The sequence below is a fragment of the Nilaparvata lugens genome, chromosome Y (assembly GCF_014356525.2).
Source record: "Nilaparvata lugens isolate BPH chromosome Y, ASM1435652v1, whole genome shotgun sequence".
NCBI classification, from domain to species: Eukaryota; Metazoa; Arthropoda; class Insecta; order Hemiptera; family Delphacidae; genus Nilaparvata; species Nilaparvata lugens.
In genome coordinates this window covers 3,394,197-3,406,742 of record NC_052519.1, presented here as the reverse complement: position 1 = coordinate 3,406,742, position 12,546 = coordinate 3,394,197, and the positions used below count along the sequence as shown (strand labels likewise).

At 34.2% G+C, this 12,546-nt stretch overlaps 1 protein-coding gene across 1 annotated transcript; it reads left to right on the top strand.

The window, feature by feature from the left end:
* The first annotated feature begins 243 nt into the window (after positions 1-243).
* On the top strand, positions 244-11,936 carry LOC120355192 (UDP-glucose 4-epimerase-like). The gene is made up of 5 exons (XM_039443522.1): positions 244-336; positions 8,045-8,224; positions 9,324-9,504; positions 10,935-11,071; positions 11,931-11,936. Exons 1-5 carry the CDS (start codon positions 244-246, stop codon positions 11,934-11,936), a joined length of 597 nt encoding a protein of 198 aa, XP_039299456.1.
* Positions 11,937-12,546: the final 610 nt, after the last annotated feature.

Below are 12,546 nucleotides of genomic sequence, written 5' to 3'. Positions count from 1 at the left end.
GTTGTGAATATGGATGATAATGAATCTGAGGATGTACCTATTACCAGAAGTTACACCAAGAAAACGGCGCGTCATATTCCATGCGGGTATTGTTTCGTTGTAATTGATGTGAATGGGGATATCGCGTACGGCCCAGTACTCTATAGATCGAGTAATATCAATGAAAAGATCATGGAGAAATTTCTCAAGGAAATAATCGAACTGGGCGATTTATTGAGTGCAGATATAAAATGTGAAATTCCGATGGAGCATTTAAGTGAACGTCAGCAACGCGAATTTCAAAACGCTGATAAGTGCGGCCTTTGCGATGAAGTTTTTACCGAAACAGACACAAAGGTACGCCATCATGCACATGAAAATGGAAAGTTTTTGTGTGCTGCTCATGTGTCGTGTAATTTAAATACTCGAACTGACGATACGATTAGCTGTTACTTCCATAATTTTAGCGGATTTGACAGTCATTTTATTCTAAAAGCTCTCGGAAAATGTAAAAAAGAAATTTCCTGTATCGCCAATACATCAGAAAGATTTTTGACATTGACAGTGGGAAAAATCAAGTTTTTAGATTCATATAAATTTATGAATGAATCTTTAGAAGTATTAGTGCGCAACTTGGTAGATAGTACAGATATGGAATCGAAGTTCAAACGACTGTTTTCAGTATTTAATGACCCCGATCTCGAACAAAGGCAACTATTGTTGAAAAAAGGAGTATATCCCTATTCGTACATATCTTGCCCTGAAAAATTCGCTGAGACTTCTCTCCCTCCGATAGAATGTTTTTATAATGATCTTAACGATACACCCCTCTCCCCCAAAGAATATGAGCATGCACAAAGAGTGTTCTCAACATTCAAGTTGAAATCTCTCGGCGAGTATCATGATTTCTATCTGTGCCTAGACGTCATGCTATTAGTTGAGGTTTTCGAAGAAATGAGGTCAACGCTTTTTAGGTCATATGGCCTCGATGTGACTCATTTTCTTTCGCTTGCTCATTACACTTGGAATTGTATGTTAAAGTTCACCCGGGTTGAACTCCAATTGATTAGCGATCCTGATATACATCTATTGTTTGAATCAGGAATGCGCGGTGGTGTTTCGTTTATTGGCAAGCGTTATTGCGAAGCCAATAACAAACACATCCCTGACACATACGATCCCACAAAACCAAGTAACTATTTGCTTTATATAGATTGTAATTCTTTGTATGCGCACTCTATGAATCAATTCTTACCTTATGGAAATTTCAAGTTCCTCTCAGAGGAAGAAATCCATGCTCTTGACTTTACAAATTTGGAGAGTGAATCAGAAACTGGTTATGTAATTGAATGTGATCTCAAGTACCCACAGGAGTTACATGATATGCATGCCAATTTCCCTCTCGCTCCACTTCATCAAATTCCTCCTAGCGAATTGTTCTCCGAGTACCAAACCAATGAGAACGGTCAAACTCTGACTAAAAAACTCATGAACACACTTTTTGATCGAGAGAGGTACATTGTTCATTACATGAATTTGAAACTGTACCTTCAACTCGGATTGCAATTAACAAAGGTACATCGAGTCATTAGCTTTTCCCAATCGCCTTGGTTGAAGAACTACATTGAGTTCAATACCTGTAATAGGCAAGCCGCGAAAAATAAATTTGAAGTCTCCTTCTTTAAACAGATGAGTAACTTATGCTTCGGAAAATCGATACAGGGAAATCGGCATCAATGTAATGTTCAAATTATCACAGACGCCAAGCGTCTAGATAAGTACATTTCAAATCCCCTATGTAAACGCTGGCAGATAATAAGTTCGGATGTGATTGCGGTTTTCTCGCGAAAGTTGGAACTAAAAATGAATAAGCCAATCTATTCAGGTTTCTGCATCCTGGATTTGAGTAAACTGCACATGTATGATTTTTTCTATTGTAAATTGCAAAAAATCATACCATGGCAACGCATCCAGCTCTGTATGACTGATACAGATAGCTTCCTCTTATCATTGGAGACACCCGACGTCTACCAACTGATAAGAGAAAATCTAGAATTGTTTGACACTTCAAATTACCCAGCTGAGCACGAATGCTTCTCCAATGAGAGGAATAAAGTTGTAGGGAAATTTAAGGATGAGGCAGCTTCATTTCCTTTAAAATCTTTTCTGGGATTACGGGCGAAATTATATTCATATCTTGTAAATAATGAGAAGGAGGAAACTGTAAATAAGTGTGTAGCAAAAGGTGTGAAGACACATGTGAAAAATAGAAAACTTAGTTTTGACTTGTATAAGAAATGTTTGATTGAACGATGCCAACATATAGAAAAATGTAATATGTTGAGATCCTTCAATCATAACATGCATCAAATTGAATGCGCAAAGGTTTGTTTAAGCCCGTTCGATGACAAGCGCTTTATTGCAGAGAACGGAATCGATACATTACCATTCGGTCACTACAAAATAGCAAACTGATGGCACAGATCAGTGTGTGTGTAACGAGCTAGTGACCAACACATCGAATTCTGTTTCAAGCGTGTCTTCACACAAAGAAGAAGAATGAGTAATATTAGAGCAAAATTAGCAGCAGAGCTTCACTCTGCTGCACGTGTAAATTACCCCACACGCAGATATGAGTTGAAGAATGAGAACGATTTATATCAATCAGATCTGATTGAGATGGGTAGCTTATCTAAATTCAATAAAGGATATCGTTATATTTTAGTTGTTATTAATTGTTTTACTAAGTACGCTTATTGTATACCTTTAAAGAATAAGACTGCACAAAGTGTTTATAATGCACTCGAACCCATTATTTGTAAGAATAGACATATGCGTTTTTTCCAGACAGATGGAGGGAAGGAGTATTTTAATAAGCATGTGAAAGATTTGTTAGATAAGTATAATATCAAGCATTATTCTGTTTTTACTGATAAGAAAGCTAGTATCGCTGAGAGATTTAATCGTACAATAAAATCAAAAATATATCGATCTTTAACTGAACGTGGGAGTAAAAACTGGGTTAATAACTTACAAAATATTGTAGATGATTATAACAATACAGTACACAGTAGCATTGGAATGCGACCTAAAGATGTAACTAAAAAACATCGTAAACGTGTTTTAGAATCACTAAACTCTGCATTTAATAGACGATTCAAATTAAAAGTGTTGAAACCAAAATATAAGCTAGGTGATATTGTGAGAATTTCTAAAAAGAAACAGATATTTGATAAAAAATATCTAATGAATTGGTCATCCGAATATTTCCGAATTGTGAGCATACATCCCACAAGACCTATCACTTACTCATTAGAAGATCTTAGTGGTGAGATAATACAGGGTAGGTTTTATCAAGAAGAAATTAAAAAAACGCTTTTGAATGAATCTGAAAGAAATGTTTATTTGATAGAAAAAATATTGAGACGAGATAAGGATAAGTTGCTTGTGAAATGGATTGGATTTCCACAACCATCATTCATAAATCGAGAGAACTTATTAGAGTAAATAATAATAATTAGAGTAAGATCACATGGTATAATTTTATCGAATCACATTTGTTGTAAATAATTAGAGTAAGATCATATATGATGTAAATAATGTACATTATCTATCCACATTTGTTGTAAATAATTAGAGTAAGATCATATGATGTAAATAATGTACATTATCTATCCACATCTGTTGTAATATTCTTTACATTGTGTGTTTTTTAAATAAAAACAACTTGAATTGAATGTTCGCTCTTTCATTTCTCATTTTTGTCATAGAGAAGTGCTAGTAGCATGTGGCACAAGGTGACTAGATGTTGAATGGGTGAGTACATCTAGTCACCTAGAAACGCTTCATTACCGAGTGAACCAGACACATGAAACAGTTCTGTTTGTATATCTCACTTTCTCAACATGAACAAACTCGACATTGTAAATTTCGATAAGTTAATTGCACAAGAGGAAAAGCCTGTATGGTGTAAGAATGGAACATTGATACCGCATAACGCTAGAATTCTCATTGTAGGGCCGTCTGCATGTGGTAAAACGAATTTATTGTTCAACTTGATTTTTTCCAAAAATGGATTGAGATTTAAACATATTTATTTAAATACTAAAAGCCAATATCAAGATAAGTACTTGTTTTTAAGAAAAGTCTTTTCAAAAATGAAAGGTATTGAATTTCATGTCAATGATATTCCTGAGAGAATTCTCCACCCGAATAAAATTAAACAATTTTCTCTTGCCATATTCGATGATTTACAACTTAGTCACACACCTCAAATAAGAGATTATTTTACTATGGGTAGACATCGTAATATTGATACAGCATATTTAATTCAAAGTTATGGTGCAACACAAAAACATTTCACCAGAGATAATGCAAATATGATTGTTATATTCAAAATTGATCAATTATCACTCAAATTAATACATAGAGACTATGTGGGTGAAGATATTTGCTTCAGAGATTTCAGTAAATTGTGTTCAAATGTGTGGAATTCTAAGAAGCATAGTTTTCTTACTATTATGACCGAATGTACAGCTAATAGTGGAAAATATAGACAGGGTCTGGATAACTTTATTGACATTCAGTAGAGAGTGAGTAGCAGTGAAAGAATGAGGATGTCTCGTAGAAGACAAAACGCTAGTGTTGCTCTAATCGATAAGATTAAGAAATTGAGGAAAGTTATTAGAGATAAACATAGAAGCATTGTACATTTTGAAAAGCAATCTGACAATTACAGAGAAAAACTTTTTAAACCGATTATCACACCTTTAGTTGAAATGGGGAAAACTAAATCTTCTCTCCACTCTGATCAGAGTTTTATACCAAAAAAGGAGGAACAAGAAGAAGAAGAAGAAGAAGAAGACGAAAGTATGGAATTGGGAGAAAAACATGATGATGAAACAATAGAAGTTGCATCACCATCAGCAGCTGAAAAAGATCTAAGCATGAACGAATCAAGTATATTTAATTCAACTAGGCTTGAGAGTGATACAAGCGCTAACATAAAGAAGATAAAGAATCAAGTGCTTGCACAATATTTGTATACATTTCATAGTGAAAAATTGGATAACTCGATTCCTTATGGAATTTCCTACGATTCTGACCGAAAATTATATTTTATGGGTGAGATGGTTGTTAGCTTTGATAACTACTTCTTTTATATTGATAACGAAAAATTCCGAATTACACATGGACTATTAGAACTGTTATTTGCGCAAAGACCAAATTCATATCTCTTTGATGAAAAAGATCTAAATAAATACAAGAAGATTTTATCAATAACAAAAGTTCATTTGGATAGACGAGGATATGTGAAACGTAACAGTGGTGTAAAGTCTCGCTTAATTCAAATGCTGTTTCCTGTTAAAAAAACAAGTAAGAGAGGTTCTGGCTTATTGAAATTTGCAAAAAATACTTCTAGCAATAGAATTTACCAATATTATGACAACTATGACGAATTGGTTCAGAGACTTCATTTATTAAAATCATCAGAACTTGCTGGGCACTCAGCTCATGATGTTGAGATTGCATCAATTATAGAAGAATTGCGTGAAGGTAAAATTATTGTTTAGTTGCAGAATGAGCGTGCACAGATTCGGAGGTAAAAGCGAGAGAGTCGCTGCGAAGAAAGACATTGTATGGAATGAACCAGATCTTACCAGTTTTAGTGAGAGAATAATACAGGCAATTAATCAACAGGGTGTTAGTGAATCTCTGCATTCGTATTTAGATTCACAATTATCTAATATAGTTAAGAATATTGGATTGAACAAGATCGAAAAGGAACACATCTTCAGTACATTACAACAGTTATCTGACAATATCGATAGGGGACTTAAAGAGAAATCTATCAATTTGGAGAATTCTCTTCATGATCTCAAATCAACAACAGAGATATTCAGATCACACTTGAATACGATCAACGATAATAAAGTTGACAAGAATTATTTGGATGAGAAATTGAAAGTTATCTCAGACAAGATTAAAGATTTGCAAGTATTAGATAGAAATTATCTAAATACCAGATTGAAACAGCTTAGCACAGAACTTTTTACTAGAGTAAATGAAACTCATTCATTATCGGTTGATAAGGAATATTTGGATAAAACTGTGCAGGCATTGAATAACATTGTTATAACAAAACAAGAGTTAGAAGATCGATTATCTGCAATGACTAATACGATAAAGACAAATCTTATGGAGGGGATTGAACAATTTGTTTCAAAAAACGATTTGAATACATTGCTAACTACGTTTAGCGAAACTTATGTATTGAAAAATGATCTGAGTAGTGAAATGCAAGCATTTATTAAGAAAGATGAATTACAAGCTACACTCAAATCAATTCGTGAGGAAATAGCAACTTCAATTAAAAATACAGAGAATGATGAAGTGACAAGATTACAATGTTCGGCTACATTCACCGATTATCTCACATTATTTATACACCGAATAGCATACCAAATAGTGCGAAATTATGCGAAAGTTAGTTTCCATATGAATTGGATTGAGGCGAAATCGCATAATTTGACAGAAGATCAAGTAGGTGATTTAATAACTGATAAGATGGGTCTCTCAATCTACGCCGATGTTCTAAAACCCTAAAGTTAGGATCATATCAATCTTTAACCGATTTTCACTATGCAAATTGCTTGGGAGAAATAGCTACATTCTATTTCAATGTTCACATGCATTTTTCCAAGCTGAAACAAGATTATGTACGAAACGTGTTAATGCACGAATTTGAGATGAATTAGAACAGAGATGCATTCGTCCTTGTGAACTCTGCAAAAACGTGACGATACTCAAGTATTGAATTAGACCGGAACTGCATTTGTCCTTGTAAGCTATGTGAACTAAAATTGCAAAACGTGACAATAGTGAAGTATTGAATTAGACCGCAACAGCATTCGTCCTTGTAAGCTCTCTGAAGTGAAATTTTGAAACATGTTAATCATCAGCCAAGAGCAGAATTGGTGCGTAATGATAACGCCCAAGGTTGTCTCACGGTAAGCAAACGTTGCTACATAGTGTTGTGAAAACTACAACAAGAAATGACAATGTTTTTCAGTTTGATAATATGTTAAGAATGTAAGATTTGGTGAGAATGATTTATATCAATATAGATTCAGAAAAGAACTTTGAATTCACTATTATTCTTCCAAAGAATATTCAACTATGCTTGGCACATAAAGAGTTTTGAAAAGATGGGATTTGAATGTTACTACTGGACATATATTCTTGGAAGAATGATAAAATCTCATCCTAGTTGTCAAGTACATCTAGAATTTATGATAGTAAGAAGATCGTTTCACTTAAATCTCCCAGTGTTCGTTGTGTGTACAACTCGTTGTCAAGAACATGTTTCAGTTAAATCTGAGAGTAAGATATTCATTTCACAAGAAGTTCGTTTCACTTAAATCTGGCAGTGTTCGTTGTGTGTACAACCCATTGTCAAGAACATGTTTCAGTTAAGTTCGTTTCACTTGAATCTGTCAGTAGATTGCCTGTCTAATACAATAGGTACTTCCTTTACTAAGTAGAGACATAGAGAGAAGATAGCACAATGCTTTCTTCTCTATCTTATTGTCTAGATAGTCCTTCCTAATAAGTCTGCGACTCATGTATCATCATCAGAAAAAACAAAAGTAGCATTGTTTTCCGTTATTCGTTACATTGATTTGTAACCGATGATATGATACTGGTATCAGTGCCCTATTTTGTAAACAACTTTACATTTTATCTCTTGTATGAAATAAAATATCAATTTATATTATAAAATGATAGTATTTCGTGTAGTGATGAACGTTACTACACTAAGGGCCGTTTGCACAGTGCCAGTTTAAACTAAATTTCATCTTAAACTGGATTGAATCTATATCAAGTATCATTTGTTGTAATGTGATTCATTTTCAGTTTAAGCCAACAGCTGATTGAATACAGTTTGAGCTTTCTCTGTGCAAACGGCCCTTAGATATAAGTCGTATTTTATTTCAAAAGCATGGATGTCATATAATAAGTGTATATTATTTTCAAAATGTAATGATTTTTTATTCTATGTAAGGTGATGAAAGAGAAGAATGTGACGAAATTGGTGTTTTCTTCATCATCTACCGTCTATGGAAATCCTGAATATCTACCTATATGTGAAAAACATCCAACTGGACGAAGCTGTACAAATCCGTATGGCAAATCGAAATACTTTGTTGAAGAAATTCTCAGAGATTTGGTGACTTCTGACAAGGTAAGCTGGATTAGTACAAACTATCGTCAACCCAGGTTTCGATTTTCTGGATGAGTCTGGTATTATTTTTCTAGATTTGTCTTCATGAATAAATACATTCCAACCACCTGTACTCGCGCACAAGATGCAAACTTTGATTGTAGGATTAATTCGAATAAAATAGAAATTATATCGATTCAAATCTTTTCATTATTATTAAAAGGATGATATCAACATGAGTTTTTGCTTGTCCGTGTGATATGTGTAAAAGTATTCAATCCACTTGAAAGAGGCTTTATCACTCAGCATTTCAGGACAAGGCACAAAGGCTAGTTGATAGCTTAGTGTCTCTATAGTTGGCAATCCCTAATTAACTGATTAAATGTCAATAATCTAAACAATGTATAAAACTTCTCTTTATCGTTGACTTTCAAGTATAATTTCCATTTTCCCACAATTTATTGATTATTGTAGTTATAAAGGGTTAAGCTGTAACTGATTTATTTATTAGTTTTTAAATTATATATTAAAGTATCAATTTTTATATGAATGTTATATTTTTATGTTGAATGTATAGGAAATTAGGTTTGTGGATTGCCTATGATAAAATTGGTTAAATAAAACTGGATGAATTTAGATGTTTTATGTAGAGATGACAAAATTGAACTGAGAAAATATTAAATAAACTGATACAATTAATAAATAAACTAATGCAAGTTGAAAACAGGTTGTTAATCACAGGTGGCAAATATCACATGATTCGCCACAAATGTACTTGCTTGCTGATGTAAAGCATGTGACAAATAATAAAATGAATTATTCATTTATTTGTTGATATAATTACAAATCATATGAATATGATTATGAATTAGTATTATCCTTATGAATGGAATAAGTGTGTGGGTGATCGATGAGATGATCAAACGTCCATGCCTACCGGCGGATTCGAACCCACAACCTGATAGCCACGCCATAGCCGTCTCAACTAGTAACCAGGCCGGCAATTCTAACCACAAAAGTTGTACTGTTTATGGTGAATCTGTGTGTTTTATGACTTTGTTTTTGTGTTGCATGTGTTATGTATCAAAGGATGAATTATATGGGACAAATGACTTTTCAGACGATGAATGTGATCTCACTGCGTTATTTCAATCCAGTCGGAGCTCATTGTTCTGGCGAAATCGGCGAATATCCGACGGGGGCACCCAACAATCTGATGCCCTATGTTGCACAAGTGGCCATTGGCAGAAGAAACGAACTGCTCGTCTTTGGCAACGATTATGATACCCCTGATGGAACAGGTATTCAAATCATTTTACAAATCACTTTCAAACCTCACAATATTGCAAAGCTACCAATCTCTCAACTATATAAGAAATATAGGGCCGGTTTCCGAGCTCGGGATTTAGCTAAGTCCTAGACTTTAAACAGCTGGAGTCAGAAAATTGGCTTTCCAAAACGGGGTGTAGTCGCAGCTTTTATAACAGTAGTCGTAGTTTTTATTTTCTCATTTCTATAATTGGAAACGTTTTTTCTTTGCGAAATTAGACATTCCTAAATAGTTCAAAATAGCTGAAACTTTACACTATTTTCTCTTTATTTTATTTTGTGTTCAATTTTCTAGTTTTTCGAAATTTAATTCAAACGTGACTATTACAATGACTGAGACTACGCCCCGTTTTGGAAAACCAATTTTCTGACTCCAGCTGTTTGAAGTCTAGGACTTGGCTAAATCTTGAGCTCGGAAACCGGCCCATAATGTAAATATAATTACAGTATAATTCGCAAAATATATTATTCTCACATTCTATTTATTTATGTTACAAATTACATAGATTCAATAACTCTAGACTGTATAGTGGGATGCTACAGGATAGTTTAAGGAAAACAATCCAAGTATATAACGAACTTTTTTCATATTGTAATAGTTTCTTACGTTACATGGACGGGAAGGGGCCTTTTGCAGGCGAAAATTATGTTTCTAGACGAGGCGTTAACCGAGATTAGAATTTCATTCAAGCACTGCAAAAGACATCCAAGTAACATACACTATTTTTTGTCATAATCTAAAGAAGAATAATTGAGAAATAGAAAACATTACCTGCTTGTGCTGAAGTTACTACATCATGCATTCTAACATAACCTAGTTTACAAATTCCGAATCAGGAATTTTGTGTAAGTTGACCTGGAGCGCTGAAGGTGGTTTTTTTTGTAGCAGTTTTGCTGTTTCTATTTCGGAACTAGGAAACATATTCGACTGTAAAGAAAATATATGGTTTCATTACAGTAGAGTATGCTGTAATGAGAATCATATCTTTATTTGTTCTGCAAACAGCTGTTTACCGGCTTGATTTCATGCATGGGAAAAAGCTGAGATTGAATGACTATGACAAAAATGTTTTTACAATTTACTCTATGCATGCCATGCCGACCACACGGGTTTAATATTGATTAATTATATTCGATACTCTGGATTTACTATCTCTATAGTGAGGTCCAGGTTATAATGGCTGTATATGATAAAAATGTTCAAGTAGTTTTCAAAGTTTCTTCTCTTCAAACAGTAGTTTTAGTAGTTTTCTAATATGAATAGTATTTGAGTCTTATTGTTATGTTAAGGAAGCATATTTGGGCAATTAACTGTAGTTTTCGTTGTAAAATTTTGAATAAATAAGTAAATATACTCTAGATCTAGATCATAATATATAACTCTGAGGTGTTTCGCAAACAGGTGTTGGAGATTACATCCATATAATGGATTTGGCTGAAGGACATGTTGTTGCTCTTGAGAATATTCTGCAGACATCTTCTGTGGATCGATTCAATGTGTTCAATTTGGGTACTGGAAGAGACTACTCCGTTTTAGAGGTAAGAATTTCCAAAACAAAAGTTAACCTCTGTTGCATACTGGGTGAATTCTATACCAACTTTATTCACAAACAATTTTATTCACGTTCACTCGGTATTAACTGTGGTACATTACGATGGACTCATTGATGTAAGTTTCATTTTTTTCCATTATTTTCCATCAAAAATAATTCTTCTACTAGTAAACCAACAAATTATCTTGTAAAGTCAAAATAAAAATTTTGAAACACATTATGATTTGTACTCTTATATACAATATATTCTAGGGCTACTCAATATTTTCAATTGAATCTAGTTATAAAATGAATGATAAATAAGTTAATGAATCCATTCAGCAGGGAAGAATGTGGCATTAACAACAAAATATTATATTCTATTTGATAGCCCTGAGGGCCCTGTAGAGGCTGTAATAGAATTGGACTCAACACGAGCTTTATTCGACATTAATATGTGTCTTAGTAACAGAGATAACAGATTATAAATATTACAGCTGTTTTATCATCACAATCTTCCCCCCTTAATATCAATCGGCACTCGTGGGGTATGGGGCGAGCTGGCAAACTGAGACTGTCGATTCTCTGCCGTCGTTGTGGCGAACAAACGCATATTCAGGGTTACTCTCGATTAATTCAACTTGCGATTCTTGTTTTGAGTTTTTTGTCATCTTCTTCAACCATACTGGTCCAGGTGTCAATAGCCAGGTTGGTAATGGTTTTCCATTACTTGAGTTTCTTGCATGTAAAAACATCCGCTGCACTGGTGTGCAGTTGGTGCTTGTGCATAATAGGGAACGAATAGAGTTAAGGGCATCGGGGAGAACTTGTTCCCAGTGACTGTTGTTCAAACCTCTCGATTTTAGGGCTAGCATCACACTTTTCCATATAACTCCATTGTACCGTTCGACTTGCCCATTACCGGCTGGATTATAGGGCGATGTTCTGCTGCTGGCAATTCCTTTTGATAGTAGGAAATTTTTCAAAGCTGATGACATAAACGATGTTCCTCTATCGGAATGTATGTAAGACGGTACACCAAAAAGAGAGAATAGTGATGTAAGGTGTTTTATTACTGTATTAGTAGTCATGTCAGGACAGGGGAAGGCAAATGGGAATCTGGAATATTCGTCTATAAGAACTAAAATATACTTGTTCCTTGAACTTGATTGTAGTGGGCCTTTGAAATCCATATTAAGACGTTCAAATGGTCGAGTTGCTTTGATAAGGCGGCCAGTTCCTTTGGCATAGCGTGGTTTCATTTCAGAACATGTAATACATTTGGAACATACTTCTTTTACATCATCTATTGAATATGGTAAGTTCTTTGTTTTGGTCCAATGATGGAGTCGAGTAACTCCTGGATGACACAGGTCCTCATGAATTTTTATCAGTTTCTTTATATCTGTATGGCATCCAACAGTGGCACAGACTCTTGATAGTGTATCTGCTGGTATATTCTCTTTTCCAACTCTATAAATT

Coding starts and splice junctions, on each gene's coding strand:
- LOC120355192 (XM_039443522.1), top strand. CDS start 244: ATGGAGCATTTAAGTGAACGTCAGCAACGCGAATTTCAAAACGCTGAT. Junction 337..8,044: donor TTACCGAAACAGACACAAAG/GTACGCCATCAT, acceptor ATTCTATGTAAG/GTGATGAAAGAGAAGAATGT. Junction 8,225..9,323: donor ATTTGGTGACTTCTGACAAG/GTAAGCTGGATT, acceptor ATGACTTTTCAG/ACGATGAATGTGATCTCACT.